This window comes from Ailuropoda melanoleuca, chromosome 13 (genome assembly GCF_002007445.2).
Source record: "Ailuropoda melanoleuca isolate Jingjing chromosome 13, ASM200744v2, whole genome shotgun sequence".
Lineage (NCBI taxonomy): Eukaryota > Metazoa > Chordata > Mammalia > Carnivora > Ursidae > Ailuropoda > Ailuropoda melanoleuca.
In genome coordinates, this window is record NC_048230.1 from 87,308,187 (window position 1) to 87,327,262 (window position 19,076).

Consider the following 19,076-nt stretch of genomic DNA (forward strand, 5'->3'; position numbering starts at 1 on the left):
CAGCAATCCTGGCAGAGAAGTGGTTCTGCCTGGCACTAGCAGTGAATACCCACATCTGTTTGTATGGTGGGCACCAGTCAGGGACGCCAAACATCCTGTGATATGTGGGTCCAGGACAGCCCCATACACCTTCAAATGCACCAAGGAGAAAATTCCTAGAGTTTCCAAATTCCTGACAATGCCCTCTACTCAGCACCTATACTCTGGGCTCCTGGCTCAAGGCCTCAACAAGTGGCAAAGTTAGACACAAGATGGTAACTCAGTTAAAAAGTGGAAGGGGCTGAGGAGTGAGAGATAAATATCACCTATGAGGGTAATTAGAGACCTGTTTGTTAGTCTTTTAAAACAGCTCTGTCCAACAGAAATATGTGAACCACATGTGCTATTTAAAAATTTTCTAGTAGCCACATTACAAAAAACCCACAAAAAAACAGGCGAAACTACTGTTAGTATCTTACATTCTTTTCTTCACATCAGATCCTTGAAATCTGGACAGGCAAATAAAATTAAAAATCTGGTGTGGCTGAGACTACCAAAATGGACAATACAGTTCTGGAGAATGGCATGTAATACTAATCTTGTAGCTTATTTTCTTTTTAAGAAATGATTGAGTAACCGCTCTCTGTACAGAAAAGGAGAAAATTAAGAATTAAGTGTGAGACTGTTCTTTTCCCCTCACTTGAGAACAGGGTATTTTAGGAATATAAGTGAAAATACAGTGAGTAGATAAAAATAACCAAAATTTAAAAAATTATTTACATTTCTGTGACATTAATACCATTTGTTTCACAAATATCTCTTGTGAAGAAATAGAAGGTCAGCTATTCACATGAAGTGAAGAATTTTTTGTAACAGCTAAAAGCCCTTACCTTAACTCCAGAAAAAAGGACCTCATCAGCACTTTTCACCACACTTTTGAAAAAGCCACCAAACATCTCTTTGGTATTTTTCCGCCTAACACTTAGCTGGAAGGAAAAAAAAAAAAGGAAAGAAAAGAAAAAAATTATGAAAAAGTAGTTTATGGCATACATATTTCTCTAAATACTTTAAGCTCTAAGTATCTTCCAAGTGATACTATGTACTAACATAGGAACACACCTAAGATACCTATAACTCCATCTTAGCCATGAAGTCTAAAAACACAGGTCATAGTTCTGAACGCATGACCTAACGATATTTTGAAAAAATACCTGGCACTAAGTCTCAGTGGCTTTTATTTTGTTTTGTATTTTAGTTTAGTTTTTTTTTTTTTAATTTTTTTAAAGGAGGCTCTGCACCCAACATGAGGCCTGAACTCATGGACCCAAGATCAAGAGCTGCAAGCTCTTCCAACTGAGCCAGCCAGGCATGTGTTAATGGCCTTTAAATCCTTGGCTGAATTATTGTACTGTTCTATGTTGTTCACTGAACTTCACTGGTTAGAAGATGCTGAGGAAATTTTTAAGCCAGGGCTTGCCTCGCACATATTTAAAAACAAAAAAAAACAACCCCACACCATTAAAAAAAAAAAAGGCAACAGGGTGTCTGAGGGGCAGAGATGGTTAAGCATCTGCCTTCAGCTCAGGTCATGATCTCCAGGTCCTGGGATGGAGCCCCGCATCGGGCTCCCAGCTCAGCGGGGAGTCTGCTTCTCCCCCTCCTGCTCCTAGATTGTGTGCACATGCACACTCTAACAAATACATAAAATCTTGGGGGGAAAAAAAAAGGCAAAACCTAGAACTCCTTCTAACAAACCGGTAACCAGAAACAAATGTGAACTGAAATTCCTCTTAATCCCAAAACTGGGGTGCCTGGGTGGCACAGTCAGTTGCATGTCTGACTTCAGCTCAGGTCACGATTCCCACATCAAGGCTCCCTGCTCACTGGGGAGTCTGTTTCTCCCTCTCCCGCTGTCCCACATCCGCTTGTTCTCTCTCTCTCTCTCTCAAATAAAACCTTTCAAAACAAATAACAATCCCAAAATTAACTGAGGGCAAAAACTGGTCCTTTATTTTTTTAAAGATTTTTTTATTTATTTGACAGAGAGGCAGCCAGCGAGGGAACACAAGCAGGGGGAGTGGGAGAGGGAGAAGCAGGTTTCCAGCGGAGCAGGGAGCCTGATGCGGGGCTCGATCCTGGGATCACGCCCTGGCCCGAAGGCAGACGCTTAACGACTGAGCCACCCAGTTGCCCCCAAAATTGGTCCTTTATTAAAAGGGGAAAAAGTAATCTTTAAGCAGCATTTTATAAAAATGTCTTGAAATGGACCTATGGGGGAGATGGAAACCGTATCTAAAAAGGGATTCCATTATGCCACTGAAAATTCAGTACTTTAAAAGTCAATTTTTCAGAAAATGTATCATCAGGCCGTCAAGTATATTTGCTAATTTTTTTAAAGCAATCTCAACACATAGTGTGGGGCTTAAACTCATGACCCCAAGGTCAAGAGCTGTGTATGCTCTTCTGACTGAGCCAGCATGGTGCCCCTCAAGCCTTTTTTTTTTTTTAATACAGTCATGTGGGGCCCCTGGGTGGCTCAGTCATTTAAGCATCCACGTCCAACTCTTGATTTCAGCTCAGGTCATGATCTCAGGGTTGTGGTATTGAGCCCCAACATCGGGCTCCGCGCTGGAAGTAGAGCCTGTTCCGGATTCTCTTACTCTCCCTCTGCCCCTCCCCCCTTCCCTAAGGAAAAAAAAGGAAAAGAATAAAAAAAAAAATTATCATGTGCACTTTCACTCGATCATGGAAATGGAACAAAAATGCCTTACATCCTGATCATACTCCAGGAACACATGGAAGTTGCGATCTTTACTGAGAACAGGGTGAGAAGAGAGCCGCTGCAGAAAGACTTCATGGGAGGATACAGTCTTCTTAAAGACCGCGAGATACTCACTGGAAGAGAAGCACACAAGGCATTCAGCTGGCACCGCTCGACTAAACGACCAGTACTGGTCCCGGTTTATCACCACTGTTCTGCTCATGCCACTAAGGAAAACACCTGAACTGGACCAAAACATTTTGGTATAACCTTTCATCTAATTAGTAATAAGGCATTTGCCATTTGGGAACCTGTGGAATAAACCAAAGAAAGGGGAAAGTAATATTATAACTGGAGTTGAGAGAGCAAGAATACAAAGCCCAAACCTACATGCAATATGCTAGTATTTAGCAGCCACAGAACACTGGTTTCTGTCCAACAATGAAAACGCCTTAGTCCTGCAGCCACATACATAGCGCTGAAGTCTAACAAGGCATGGAATTATCAGACATTATAAAGTGACTTTATCTCAACCTAGGCATTACAGATCACTCTAAACTTCTCAATGGTAGGACTTCAGTCTGTTGTGCTCAGTACCTTATCCTCAGAACAAGCCACGACAGGTACTCCAGCATGTGCAGAATGACTTAGTACCTGAAGGTGTGAACACTGGCCCTAGAGAATATGGACATGGGGCAGAGCACAGAGGACAAATGCTGAGATGACCACCATACTGATAGTGGAAGGAGAGCGGGGGCAAGAGAAAGAAGGGCAAGGATAATTTCACAACTAACTTTAATGCAAATATCCAACTGTGATACATTTTTGTTCGAAATAATTATAACCAAATTAAAATATGCTTCCTGTGAACATAGGACTTCTTTCAAACCATCAATGTGATTATTTTTCAGAGTGCTTCTCTGTAACCGCATCACTGCAATCTAGTTTCAACTGTACTTCCAGTCACCAAACTTCAGGGAATAAGACTTATAGTACATTATCAGCAGCCTAAAGAGTTCTTTATCCATAAAGACACAAAGGCTTACTTCTTCACTATGCCAGACCAGCATTCCATAACAAGTAGTCCACACGGGAGAAAACAATCAGTCTATCCAGTGCCCGTAGCCCCCAGGGAATCAACTGCAAAATGTAGTTCTACCAGACAGCGAGCGTGCTAGGCAACTACTTAACTGCCATACTTTAAGAGAACTGCCAGCTTCTCCTGATTTCTGTACACATCACTAGTTTGGTTCTTCTCAAAGGATTACAGCCCCATCAAGAAAACCCACTTACGCTTCCAGCTCTTGCTTCATCTTAGCAAATTCTTCTTTGGTCATAGACCCTTCACCCTCTCCCAGTTTCTGCATCTTTTCTCGAGGGCCATCGAAGTCAGGCTTTGTAGGAGCAGGCGGAATCTGTAGGAGAGGCAGGTTAACTCTCAAGCATTCCTGTCCTGGCAGTGATGTTCAACTCAGTGCCTATGCACAAGGAGGAAGCCAGCCCAGGGGGCTAACAGGTCAACCTCTGTTTTTCTCTTAACCGTATTCCTTTTGGCTGTATAAAAGAAGTCTCCTCCTCACAACTGGGCACTCGGACTATAATCACTTGTTCAGGTTACCCATTAAGGATTCGTACGGGATAACAGTGTTTAACCTGCTTCAATGTCAGTTTAAAATGTATATATTACGATCAGTGCTAAAATGAAGTCAATGAAGCACCATCAAAATTAGTCTCTAGACATCAAAGGCAATTTTTAATTCCAGAGGAGAATGAAAAGATTCCAATTTTGAGGGAACAGAATATTCTCAAACACAAGCTTCAATACTACTTTTATTAGCACAAAGAAAACTGCTTCCTCTACTCTTGAGTGGATGACAACACTTGTGAGAAATCTATCATACACCATCACCACTACTGAGGATTTCCTAGTAATCAATTCTACTTGATGCCTGAAAGTACCAGAGAAATACCAAACCCAAAGGTAGAGAAGATTCAAACCATGAAACCATTTAGTCTATTATACAGGTCTTAAGACTATGCTTCCCCTCATAGCTGTAACACAATTCTCATGTAGTTTAGCCTTTACCAATAGCACAGGCTCTAGTTGGTACATGAAATCAGTTTTCATAACCCATTATAAAAAATGGGTAAAAGTCAAAATGAACAAGATAAGGTAGAAAAACTGGCTTCAGTAACTATTTGATTTTCCAAAATGCACTTACGATAAGCCCAGCATAGTCTGCAGTTTCAATAAGAGTGTCATGTAGCCACACAAAGTCTTCATGTTGCCTTGTAACAGAAAACTCTGGGCTCTGAAACGTGGGCAGCGTGGTCTGTGAAAAACAGTAAGAAGTTAACTGGGAACCACCACTTTTTGATAAAGTGGTTTGGGTTTCCTGGACTGTGTTATGGGAAAATTCTGCATAACAAAACATCTCAGTGAGACCCAGTCAAGAACAAAAGCTGCAACACATGATCTCACTACAGAAGTCACTGCTGAAGATTCAACATGTTCTTTAAGGAATTCTTTTCACAAAACACCTCTCAGGTCATCTCAGGCAGATATAATCACATAGTGATCACATTGCCTCCTGAGTGAGGTATGCTAATCAAGCCACCAAGGTATTAAGAGAAAACTACATGGAGGAGGACCGTACAGATAGCATGTCTGTACGCTGGAGATGGCATGTAACCCAGAGGCTTTGTATAGCATCAAACTGCCCAATTCAAATCGTGCCTCAGCCATTTATTTTACTTAAACCTGTGGCTCGGTTTCCTCACCTGTATAAAAGGGGATAAGACAATACTATCATAGGGTTATTATAAAGAGAAAATTAAATCCATGTAAACCCTTTACAACAATGCCTGGCATAAAACAAGCATTCAAGACATTTTAACTAGTATGGAAGAAAGGACACTGAAAATGTTCCTGAAAGGATGGACACTGAAACATTACATATACTCTCCGTATTTTTCAGACTGGCACACTGCCTTTGTCAAATAAAAATTTGTATATGAGGCTCTTCGGTGGCTCAGATTGACTGGATTTTTGGCTCAGATCATGTTCTCAGGGTTGGAGATGAAGCCCTACACAGGGCTCCAGGCTCAGAGAGTCTGCTGAAGATTCTCTCTCCCTCTCTCTGCTCCTTCCTCTGTTCATGCTTTCTCTCAAATAAATATATTTCTCTAAAATAAATAAAATCTTTTAAAAAAATTGGATAAAGAAAAAAGTGTTTTGAATCACAACAGGAGGGGCAAAGGCCAACTTAATATGGGAAAAAGCAAGCACTTCTCACTCATGCAAATAAAAACAAAGGTGGATGATTTGAGCTGTGTAGGTAGTGGCTCCACGTTATCACTATGCCTGGTTTGCTTCCTCACAGAGCAGAGTATAAGCCACACAACCACCAGCAATACCACAGCCCTAGGGCTCCAGCCCAGTGGAAAATGCTGAAGGAAGAGCATTTATCTGATGCTCACTACAAGCAAGATGAGGGATCAGCAGTAGTGGTACTGCTGCAAAATAACAGCAACCATTTCAGTTCGGGACATCTCTTCTTGCTCACGGTGAATCACATAGCATTGCTTTGATGGCTAAAGTCATTCTGTCACTTACCTTGGTGTGCACTGTAAATTTGACCTTATCTCTCTCACTGAGTGCATCGGGTATGTCAATCTGAAGCAAGGGATCAACATTCAGGTCCACAGATACAGATCTCAGCTGAAATACATTTTTTGGCTATTAGTCCCAATTTCACTGTAGTGTTAAAAAGTATACTTCCAAAAATGAAAGCTAGGAATTAAGAAGCAGTCTATACAAGATCATTTATAACAAAGTCAGTTTAGATCTCTCAAGTTTACTTGAAATTGTGGGGAAACCTGCTCTTTAAATGAATGGGTAGGTCCAAAATATTCCTGTATTTCTGAACAAAGCAATCACAAGATTTTATGTCTACATGAAAAATACACTTAACCAAATATTTCAACTAAAGTTGCCTGGAACTAGATAGAATGAGACCTTGAACTTTTCACATAAATGCCCCAACTACAAAGAACATTCAAAAGGCATTACTAGATAGTACACCAAACTGAAAGAAGTTAGAAACTAAGAAAACAAAGAGAAGATACAAAGAACAGTCATGTGGTATGGGATTTCTAGGTAGAAAGATAAGAAAAATCAGCTCGAGAGAACCAGGATTGTTTCAAAGAGATGAGAAATCTAGACACAAGACGTGAATTATTATAAAAACAAAAGCCTCAATTAGGAGTACCCACTGTGGTGACACATGAGGACAAGTGTGAACACTGTCCTGGAAGCAAAAGTAACAGATTTTGTGATCTGTAAATACAGAGTGAAAAGAATACCCAATTTCTTTTTCCCAGTTTAAGAATTCTGAAAGAACTAGACTGTTGCGGGGGGATGTGGTTAAAATGGCTTCCTACTAAATTTAAAACATGATAAATTACCTAATTCTGAAAGCAGACAAGCTGATGGTCAATCTGAAGATCTGACACAAACACAGCATGACAGTATATGTGGAGTAAGCAGCTCATCCCCCGCTCACCCAACTAGTAAGCTGGTGCTGAAGTGTCACAACACTTTAGATTACTGAACCCCGGGAATGCCAAGTGAAGACTGGCTTTAAGAGGATGACAGAGCAGGGAACACGGACGTATTTTCCTTTGGATTCTTTGCTCCAAAATTTGAAGTTCAATACCAAGGTTTAACTTCTGAAACTAGAAAATCTGGTTAAATCAGTTCTATAAAGATTAAATATATTCACATACAAAAAATGGATTATTTCTTTCTATCTTAAAATCAAAAAGTACTCTCCTTTCCCCATGAGCACTGCAACTAAAAAATTTTAAACTGCAGGGGCGCCTGGGTGGCACAGTGGTTAAGTGTCTGCCTTTGGCTCAGGGTGTGATCCCGGCGTTATGGGATCCAGCCCCACATCAGGCTCCTCTGCTATGAGCCTGCTTCTTCCTCTCCCACTCCCCCTGCTCGTGTTCCCTCTCTCGCTGGTTGGTTGTCTCTATCTCTGTCAAATAAATAAAATTAAACAATGGCTCCCCTCTTAAGAAATCAGCTTCAAATAATAAAAAATAGTTCTTATTCAAAGAAAGGCTTCAGGTATTAGTAAGATCACAGTATACTTAACAGTCCCTGATATCTCAACCTCAATACTTCTTTCGAATGGATTCTTGATGACTCCTATGAAAAATTTGCTTGTTTGGCTTAATAGTCACATGTCCATTTAGGATATCTCTGCAAACGGAGATAAAGCTTCAAGGTCAGGGATACTTCATTTTATCACAACTGTGACTCTAGCTCTGACATTTCTGATAAAAGCTTCCTTCCTTCTATTCATTTACCACTGAGGAAATACAGTGTTGGAAAAGACAGCAAAATACACACCAAACTGATTGCAGAGAATACTAGCCATCCCATCTATCTTATGTTTATATCTGGTAGTCCAGGAAATAAAGTAGGCCAGGTGTAAAAGAGGCAAGAGATACTGCTGGAAAGACAGCGTAGCCCATGGGACAGGTCTAAGGTGCATTTAAACAACTTCTCTTTCCTAAGATTCCAGCTCCCAAGGATGTCACAAATCCTAGCCAGCTCTCAGTTTCTGAACACTGACAATTCCAGCTCCCAAGGATGTCACAAATCCTAGCCAGCTCTCAATTTCTGAACAGACAATTCCATTTTAGCCCATTACAACTGAAGCAAACTCCATGAGCCTACAAACACCACATGGACTACATTTTGAACTAAGATTGAATGACCCAAGGGGAACACACTCTAGTAAATGGGGTTCATTTAAGCACCTCAGTCAAAGCTAAAATGGACTTTCCCAACTGCTTTTTGTTCCACTCAACAAATTATTCTGGTTTCCTCTCTTCCCATACTTTCAACCATATAGAGGTAAAACCCCAGACTATTTACTGTATTACTACCTTCCTTTCTTGTCAGCATAGAAATATCGGGGGTTTTGTTTTTTGGGTTTTTTTGCAACAAGTACACAAAGAAATAGCAAAAACCACTGGAGATTTCAAAAGACTTTCCATCATAGGATATCAACCATCCAAGCTTCTCTAGCACGTAATCATTTTTGCCAGGGCACATCACCCTACAAAGGGATTGAAACAAAAATCCAACCACCCGACATAGTCTTAACCAACAAAAAAACTTCACATAACAGAAAGCCTGCATTTGAGCCTTAAAGAATTATTGTCTGAAAAAAAGATACTAGCAAAATTCCAAGCATTCAGGCCATTACCAACTCAAGAGTCCTCATTCACAAGTTAAGTGAACTTTCTTGTACTAAGAAGCATGTGCTGCGGGGCGCCTGGGTGACACAGCGGTTAAGCGTCTGCCTTCGGCTCAGGGCGTGATCCCGGCGTTATGGGATCGAGCCCCATGTCAGGCTCCTCTGCTGTGAGCCTGCTTCTTCCTCTCCCTCTGCTTGTGTTCCCTCTCTCACTGGCTGTCTCTATCTCTGTCGAATAAATAAAATCTTAAAAAAAAAAAAAAAAAGAAGCATGTGCTGCTTCCAGATAATGCAGCAGATACACCATCAAGGAATAAAAAGTTGTGAAATGTTCAAAGCTTCTAAGTCAGCACTGCATCCTGACTCCGGAAGCAAAAGTGTGACTAAAAGGTCAGCATTCCTTCTGCTTAGTCAACAAAAACAACACCCGGCAGCCCCATGCCACAGCATTTGCTAATAAATCACCAGGACAGCACCCCTCCATATACTTTCCCCCATGCACCCACCTCCATCCCCTATCCTAAAGAAGTATTCATTGTACTGCTTAGTACTGCAGGCCAACACTGTCAGTCTTTGACTTGGGCCACAGATGCCAAAAATGCCTAGAATGGCTATTTAAATCAGCAAGGAGGCAGACTTGAGAACTATCTGACCTTAGGCATATTAATTTTTCTGTTTCCCAGTTCCCTTAGGTACCTCCTGAGAATCGAATTTAAAATGTTACCTACTCTCAAACAATGGAAGTTTTAAAACTTTCTTTTGTAGATTTCCATAGAAACCACTGCATCACATACCCAAAGTTTTAGATGGCGTTTCGGCCCCCAGCGTACTTCCCTACCAGATTAATTCTTAGTTAGGATTACAATAATTTTATGAGAAGAAAAAAAGGGTGGGGTGGTAAACAAGCATTGTTCCATTTAGAATGTGAATTTTGAACTGTTTTTAAAAAAACCTGAATGCTGGGGCGCCAGGGTGGCTCAGTCAGTTAGTTAGGCCTCTGCGGCTTGAGTCGGCTAGGGTCATGGTCCCAGCTCTGGAGTCAGGCTCCCAGGGAGCCTGCTTCGCCCTCTCTCTGCCCCTTCCCCCTGCTCGTGCTCTCTCTCTCTCTCAAATAAATAAAATCTTAAAAAAAAAATCTGAATGCTTGGAAAGAGAACCTGAAACGGAGAAAAACTGACACAATCCCTGTGCATTTCCTCACCTATTTATTACCTTTACAGCTGGGGCACCTGATACTGCTACAGGACAATTCAGCAGACTCTGAGCCACTAAGGACCGCTTTTGGTCCAAATCTTACTTATGACTCACCCTGGTACAAGACAACACCATCTGCAAAGCTCCCTCTTCAAATGGCTTAATGGGTTACAGATGGGAAAGGGTAGCTACCTGTGACCGGATGACACAGAAGGCTAGATTCTGAAATTCAGAACCAACAGAGGGAACCGAGAAAATACTTACATATGGCATAATAAATGTTATGGTGACTACAGACTCCAGTTTACACTAGCACCATACAACCAAAATGCCAAGACACAACACAATGGGAAGAAATTATCTCACAGTAACTGTTCTGCTAGAATGGGGCTAGCTGAATAGCCATTTACATTGAACTATTTTGGGACAGGGGATGGGCTAAATAAATGATGGGTATCTGGGGTGCCTGGGTGGCTCAGTCGTTAAGCGTCTGCCTTCGGCTCAGGGCGTGATCCCAGGGCCCTGGGATCAAGCCCCGCATCGGGCTCACTGCTCTGCTGGGAGCCTGTTTCTTCCTCTTCCACTCCCCCTGCTTGTGTTCCCTCTCTCGCTGGCTGTCTCTCTCTGTGTCAAACAAATAAAATCTTAAAAAAAAAAAATTTAAAAAAAATGATGGGTATCAAGGAGGGCACTTTCTGATGAGCACTGGGTGTTATACTAAGTGAATGAATCGCTAGATTCTTCTCCTGAAACCAATGTTACACTATATGGTAACTAACCACAATTTAAATAAAAATTTGAAAATAAAAAGTTTAAAAAACCAGTTTTACATACAGGAAGAAGCTGGATATGCTAGCACATGCGACACCAATGAGTCTTCCCTTCAAACTGTTTCTTTTCTTTTTTTGAAGATTTTTATTTTTATTTATGTGACAGAGAGAGAGAGAGAGAGCCAGCAAGAGAGGAACACAAGCAGGGGGAGTGGGAGAGGAAGAAGCAGGCTCTTAGCAGAGGAGCCTGATGTGGGGCTCGTTCCCAGAACTCCGGGATCATGCCCTGAGCCGAAGGCAGACGCTTAACGACTGAGCCACCCAGGCGCCCCTTCAAACTGTTTCTATCTCCTAAGGATTTTGCTTTGTTATCCTTCCTACTGCCTAGGAACTAAGACCCTTTTCAGGGATGGGGGCAATATGACACGTCATACATGAATGGTCTGTTAACAGCATGTAGCCAAAACAGAGGCAAAAACAAGGGCAAGAAGCCTGCCTTGTAAACCAGATTTTCATTTTGATCACAAGAACCAAGAAATGGTATTTAAGCTAGAAAGGTATGCACACCTTGCCTAGTCCAATACTCATTAGTGAGGAAATATATCAAAAAATGCTCAGCCGCAGACTTACTCTAGATTTGTATTAGTTCTGAAAACAAGACTCACATGATCATACTTACGAAATACACTTTGCTACTGTTTCAATTCGTTAAGAAGTGCTCTATTAGAAATTCTAATACCATATCCTCCAAACCCCTCTATGGTTCAAGTATTGCTACTCCAAGTGTTTGTTATAGTTTCCTCCATCCTGAAAGGTAACCACAACCTATTTATTATCTGCATTCAATTCGAACTTTTCATCATAGCACTGGCGCATGAAAAACAATTCAATCAACTATAAGCAATGCCTGGGCTCTGCTTTTACAGATATTTGTCCTCATCTCCTGCCTCCCTCCCCCCACACCAACTGGATCTCCCCTTCCTATAATTCAGGCCTGCCAATATCATCTTAGTCCTCAAAGATAACAGGACCAAAGACTTCTGGAAATTTTCAGACTACACACATAGGTAGTAGCCATGGAAGTCATATGCTTTTACAACTAGATGAAAGCCTGCAGCAAGTGATCAGATTTCCACCACTCATCTTGGTGAGATGGGACCCAAAGGGACCCATCCCTGCTGACACCAACCATTCTAACCAGTAGTCTACCAACACACAAGCTGCCCACGGTAGAACACCGCAGACTGCAGGGCATTTGGAGGCTACATAGCCCCAAGTTCCTAGAACAGGAACTGAGACTTGGAAGAAGGTCAGTGCAGCGCACTCAGCGAATGGATAAACTGAATCATCACTTCACAAAGCTGCAAGCCTATGAACTAGTCAAATTCCAACAAGGAACCAGAAGAAATTAAGTTGAATTACTGGCTTAAATACATTAATTTCAAGAAATCCATCTATGTGCAAGATCCCTGAATTATTTTCAAATGAGTGCACAAAACAAATGGGTTGAACTATATGATCTGTAATGATCTTGTAGCACAGAAGTTCTACTAGGAAGCAATAAACCAACACTACAGAGGAAGTAGCTCCAACAAATCCATTCAAAAAGCCCCCAAGTCCTTCACCACCCCCCCAAGGCTGCTTGCTGCCAGCAGTTTCCTGGTCTATCAAGACCAGGGCCCTCTGAAACAAACCTGACATTTTACACACTAGTCATGTTGATGAAGATGTTTAGACATTAACCACCATGCTTGCTTAAGCAGCACATGCAGCACATGTAATAGAAACATTCACCACCTGATCCTCGTGAACTTACTTTATGGTCAACCCAAGATGAAATAGACAGGTTTGAGAATAAAAACAATTTACCTTTACTACCAATGAAGTGGTTCAGCAACATGGACAGAGAAGTATCTGAGGTTAAGCTTGCATCATCTAAATTTGAGACACAAAGGATAACACACAAAGAGAAGGAAGCCTGCTTTGTAGTGGTATTTCTTCTGCTTTGAGTCAGAGGTCAGGCACATTTCCCAGATCATTCAGATGCAAAGACTGCAATATTAGCTTTTTAAAACTGTATCATTTACCAGCTCCCCCTATACACTGGCACAATGTTCAAGCTTTGTAGTGCTCTGTGTGAAAGGTCAAGCGAAAGCCTTGGAAATTGGTGACATCCGCCTTTGTGCTCTTCATGATTTACACGGACGGGTCTGCCCCACCGCAATAAGTGAACTGTAAACTCTTCAGGCAGAAAATGCACATCGCAAGTTAACATAAGCAACTATCTTGAGGGGCGCCTGGGTGGCTCAGTCGGTTAAGCGTCTGCCTTCAGCTTGGGTCATGATCCTGCGATCGAGCCCTGCGTAGAGCCCCCTGCTCGGTGGAGTTTGCTTCTCCCCCTCCCTGCTGCTCTGCCTACTTGTGCTAAGTAAAATCTTAAAAAAAAAAAAAAAAAAAAAAAAAGCAACTATCTTGTGAAAATTACCCTTTCTCTCCAGATCACAGTAGTACCTTGAAAACTACCAAATTTGTGAAAGGAAAAAGCAGGTGGGAATCAAGCCAAGGACCCAATTTCTAAAAGTGAAGGAAGTTCAGTCATTTCTCTGCTCCTCCAGCTACAACTTACACACACCCTCTGTGTATTTATGGTTTGCATTTGGGGTGTGAAACAGCTGATGATTCCCACATTCCTCTTTTAGGGAGAAGATCTCTTTTTAAGAGTTAACTCACTGGCCAATTATAAATAGGTGTTAAGAGGTAAAGAAATAGCTTTTTGGAAGGCTAGATCATGCAGAGAAACTTCAATTTATACTTGTGATAAGTTTGCCACATTCGTGTGAGACAAGATGTCCTGCAGCTGTCTTCCTGCCGTTTCAAAAAGTAAAGGCAGAATTTTACAAAGCTCTGAAATACTTTCCTCAAAAGAACTGGGTTCATTAGAAGTTAGGCTGTTTCCTTAAATACTACCTACCTTCACTGCATGAGACTTTCACCACTGGCTATTTGAAGCATTTGGAGTACTAACCTACAGAACTACTCTTGCCTAATTTCCTCAAACATTCAGGCCCTGACAGACAAAGCAAGATGTTCAAAAAGCAGGACTTTATACCAGTTCTACCCACAGCACGCTTCTCGGCCCACAATGCTCTGCGAGTGCTGTGTCAGAGCCTCAGCAGCCTCAGGTTTCCAAAGTGGCAATGAACTCCACACCATGGTAGACACAGCTGCCCCTGTAACCTTCAATTGATGAAGAAAACCACCCTTAACCATCTTTGGATATGGTTCCTCAATACAAGTGAGAAAGCTAATTTCCAAAGATGGTCAACAATGCTTATTATTGCCCTAGAATTTATCAATCCTAAATCTGACAAAATTTAAAATGGGCTTACTAAATATTAGCCTCCGTAACACAACCTGACCTACATATATCACACATTTTAGGGAGAAAAGTTACCAAGTGATTCTCAAAGGACGTTGACAATGCATAATTTTTTTTTTTTTTTTAAAGATTTTATTTATTTATTTGACAGAGACAGAGACAGCCAGCGAGAGAGAGAACACAAGCAGGGGGAATGGGAGAGGAAGAAGCAGGCTCACAGCAGAGGAGCCTGATGTGGGGCTCGATCCCATAACGCCGGGATCACGCCCTGAGCCGAAGGCAGATGCTTAACCGCTGTGCCACCCAGGCGCCCCGACAATGCATAATTTTATTCTCACTACTGAAGGAAAGGGAGCGATCACCTAAAAGGGGCCAGGAATACTGCTGAACACCCTACAATGCACAGGACAGTTCACCACAACAAAAAATTATCAAGCCCAAAAGGTTCACATTTAGGCTGAGAAATCCTGCTTTAAACTAAAGCTCTGTATTAGATGTTCAAGTCTCACCAAATGAGAATTTCAAAATGACGAAAATTCTCCCTTGGCCATTTCTTCTCACAGCCAAAAAAAATGTGAACAGATTATGACCTGCTAAAGTAGTATTCACAAATAAGGATCTGAAGACACGGTGTACAAGTTACTGATCCAGAACTAAGGTTTGGGCAGTTCTGATTAAGTCATACTTCTGGCGTGTAGAAAATTAAGAGAAAAATGAAGTCAACCATTTAGTAGAAACTTAAGTCTACAAAAATTAGTAATTTGGACTTGCTATAGTATTGTTAAAAAGTTCAAGATTGTTCCTGTAACATGAATTGTAGGTCACTCTTCATCCAAGCTGAAAGAGAATAGTGTCCCTACAACTTCCATACCAGTTTAAAAAGACATGGGGTGAGGTTCCACACCAGGCTCAGTGGGGAGCCTGCTTCTCCCTCTCCCTGCCACTTCCCCTGCTTGTGCTGTCAAATAAATAAATAAAATCTTTAAAAAACAAAAAAAAAAAAACCACAGGGTGCCTGGGTAGCAATCCATTAGCATCTGACTCTTAGTTTCAGCTCAGGTCATGATCTCAGGGTCCTGGGATTGCACCCCATACTCAGGCTCCACGCTTAGCATGGAAATTGCTTAAGATTCTCTCTCTCCCTCCCCCTCTGCCCTTCCCACTCGTGCTGTCTCTGAGATAAATGAAATCTTTAAACAAATAAAATAAAAACAACTAGCTGCAAATCAGAGCTGCATCATAAACATTAATGACTGAGGAGTCACCATTCAATCAAATTCCACATAACCAACTAGTGAAGGGCCAAGCTGTAATAGCAATAGACAGGGAGGAGTATTCACAGCTTTTCTTAAGTGTTATGCTTAACTTCACTCTAGTAGCAATTTATCATTAAAAACAAAAACCTCCTCGGGGCGCCTGGGTGGCACAGCGGTTGAGCGTCTGCCTTCAGCTCAGGGCGTGATCCCGGCGTTATGGGATCGAGCCCCACATCAGGCTCTTCTGCTGGGAGCCTGCTTCTTCCTCTCCCACTCCCCCTGCTTGTGTTCCCTCTCTCGCTGGCTGTCTCTATCTCTGTCGAATACATAAATAAAAACTTTAAAAAAAAAAAAAAACCTCCAAGAAGCAATCAGGACCCACATTCAATTTACCATAGGTTTGCTAAACTAATAAGAAATGAGACTCATCAACTTAGAAAGACACACATTCACTCTTTAAGCAGAAACTCAAACATGCTGCCCATCTATTTTAATGACTTTCTGGCAAAGGGAAGGCCCAGGAAGCCTAGAAAGTACAAAATGACCGAAAGCCAGGGTAACTGTTTTTGCAGGAAAAAGGTTCTGCATAATCTCCAATTATTTTCCCCTACCCACAAAAAACTCCAAGACACCAGAGAACTCTGGAGGAATGGGGAATCTCAGTACTAGTTTACCATGTCGATAAGGCCTAAAATGATGTTAATATTTTAAACCTTTCAGAAGCTAGACTTGGTAAAACCTTACTTTTCTAAAGATCAAAATACAATCTTTCCTATCTGTAGAGGGTGAGTTAAAAAACAAAATTAATCATGTTATCTCTTTTCCTCAACTGCTTTCTGGGAAAGGAGACAAATCCCAACACCCTCAACTAACGGATGTTAACTAAACGGAAATATCAGGCTACCAGACACAAACCAATACTCCTTTTAGTTTTGCTGAACAAGCTGAAAAAAGTAGTCACTGCACCAGCATTCAAAAATCCTCAGGAGTCAATTATGTTCCCTACTTTACTAGTGGATCTAAACGCCATGAACCCCTATCCTCACGTAAATCCCTAAGTGAGAAGTTCACACTTAAGCTATTTTCTGTAAAAATGTAAAATACTTCAGCTGACTAACAAAGCTGTATTATGGCAAGAAAATAGTTTGCCCAAAATTTGACTTCCTGTTATTTCACATTTGTCCCAAACTCCCTTTTGCTGAACAGTGAAAACCACCTAGACTCGATCCACAGCGCAGGGCTAGCTAGCATCACAGACATAATAAAGCAAAATGAGGGCGCCTGGGTGGCTCAGTCTTAAGGTTAAGCGTTTGCTTCCAGCTCAGGTCATGATCCCAGGGTCCTGGTGAGTCCCACATCCAGCTCCCTGCTCAGCGGGGAGTCTGTTCACCTTCTCCCTCAGCCCCTCCACCCTGCTTGTGGCTCTCTCAGATAAATCTTAAAAAAAAAAAAAAAAAAAAAAAAAAAAGCAAGCAAGCCAAAACGAAGCCATGAGTTAGAGTGGTATTTTATTAAGCTTTTTTATATCCTGATTTCTGTAACTTAAAAATAACGCTGTATAATCCTGTAACCACTAAAACAGGCAGGAAATAGCCTTTACAGTCCTCCAATTCTGCTGGAGCATCAGAGTGGTGGGAAAATTACTTTAAAAGGCAGCTACAATATAGTGCAGTAAATAGGAAGGTCAGTTGAAGGAGTTAAGTCCTTTTAAATAGCCGTATAAAACAGATTCTGGATCAAGAGGTGAGGTACCACACTGGGGAGGAAAAAAATCAAATTGCTGTCAAAATTCCTATTCAGCATCTAAATGTCTATAGAAAAAACTATGCCTACAGTATTCTAGAAAGAATCATGATCTCAAGCTCCCACTTCCGGTTTAGTTAAAAAAAAAAAAACCAACACTTTACTTCAATATTCAAAAAAAGTAAATACCCAGTCAAGACCGTACCCTCACACACAAAGCTGCATTTCAATAACTAACGCAGCAATGATACCCAGCTAGCTGTGTGTTAACTTCGGTACTTCCTAGATGAAAAATAGTCTCTCCACACGTGCTGTGTGTGGTTCAAAGGTTGCCTTTGACTTCTAAGTTAGATGGAACTCTGTAAGATGCCTTCCAGGTTACTTACACTTGAGAGCACTTTGTAGTCTTAGACTTTCTCATTTTCTGTCAGAAAAACTTCCATGGTGATGATTCTGCACATAACGTTGTGGCTCGTACCCGCCTCTATTAATTGCGAAACTAACATTCGTAAATGACCAATGGAAAGATAACCTGAACTTATTGCATTAGTTATCTTTTAGACCTCAAGATTTAAGGGGCATGGAGATAGCCTACATAAACACGTAAGTTTTTAGAAAGAAAAACTAAGTTTAACAAGTATTTGAGTACCTACTAAAAATGACGAAAATTCCCGCAGTGTCGCATTTGGCGTTTATAAAGTTCTAAAGAACATGCTTCAAATTTGACTTGATGGAATTTCCCCAGTAGATGGGCCAAAAAGCTTTCCCAAGGCGGGGGGAGGGGGCAGTTCGAAGGCATCAAGACCAAAATATGCCATTTGCTGCATGTCAAATGGATTTCACGTTCATCGTCAAATCCTTACAAAGCCAAGAGGAGTTCTCACAACTTTTTACGTGAGAGTACTTTCTCGAGTCTCTAGAGAGGAGCTCCAGAGACTCGCCGCGCGCCCTCGGTACCGGACACCCGGGTGCGCGCAGCCAGGACCGGTCCCGCGACGCTGGCTCTCACCCAGGGTCCGCAGCCCTCAAAAAGGAGGGAGCAAAAAAGCGCGGGGTCCGGCGGGTGCCTCCGCGTGGCGGAGGCTGGGGGGGGGGGGCTTTCACGGAAAAACAGGGCTGCAGGATCAGCCCCCGAAGGATAGGGGAAGGAACGTGGGGCTCCGGGAGGTCGGCAGGGCCTCCCGTCCTGGAACATGAGGGCGAGGAGGGCCTCACCTTGCTGCGGTCCTCCTCCTCCTGCTGCAGCAACTCGGGAACCGCGGCCATGGCGACGCGGGCCTCGAGCGGGGGCCGCCTGGCTGTGCGAGGAAAGAAGAGGCTGGGCCGCCGCCGCCGCCGCCTCCGGGGCGCCTCTCAGGGGCGGCCGCGGCCCCGCCTCCGCCAGCCTCCCTGCCCGACGGCGGCAGGAGGCCTTCGGACTCCGCCACCATCCCAGCAGCCCCGAGAAAGGCCAGCGGCGCGCCACGTGCTCCCCCAGAGCGGCCTCCCCCGTCCCCGCTGCCGTCCATCTTGGAGCCGGGCAAAAAAGCTACGAGTGGCCTACCCTCGCTCCGGGCCACGCGGAAATCGCCGACCGCAGGGCCGCGACAAGGACTCGGAGCAACAGGTACTCGCACGGCAAGGCACGTCTTAAGAAAGCCCGCGCTCTATTGCGGGGCAATTTATTACTCAGCCAGAGTCCAAGATGGCGACGGGCTGTGACGTAAAGAATATATCGTG

General features: G+C 42.5%; 1 protein-coding gene and 1 non-coding gene across 4 annotated transcripts in view; both read right to left on the bottom strand.

The window, feature by feature from the left end:
* The window catches only part of SNX5 (sorting nexin 5), a 28,653-nt gene extending 9,601 nt beyond the window's left edge, over nt 1-19,052 (bottom strand). The window contains exons 1-7 of one of the 3 annotated variants that reach the window (XM_002925076.4): nt 18,901-19,048; nt 18,573-18,655; nt 6,357-6,461; nt 4,963-5,073; nt 4,034-4,155; nt 2,751-2,874; nt 870-965 (exon numbers count right to left, since the gene is read on the bottom strand). In XM_002925076.4, coding sequence (XP_002925122.1) covers nt 870-965; nt 2,751-2,874; nt 4,034-4,155; nt 4,963-5,073; nt 6,357-6,461; nt 18,573-18,623 — 609 coding nt within the window. In that variant the 5' untranslated portion in view covers nt 18,624-18,655; nt 18,901-19,048. Of the gene's footprint in view, nt 1-869; nt 966-2,750; nt 2,875-4,033; nt 4,156-4,962; nt 5,074-6,356; nt 6,462-18,572; nt 18,656-18,900 lie in introns of all 3 variants that reach the window. The other 2 variants (XM_034641935.1, XM_034641936.1) reach the window with 2 other exon arrangements.
* On the bottom strand, nt 12,100-12,336 carry LOC117795845. The gene has a single exon (XR_004619998.1). It is a non-coding gene; the product is annotated as a small nucleolar RNA SNORD17 (small nucleolar RNA).
* Nucleotides 19,053-19,076: the final 24 nt, after the last annotated feature.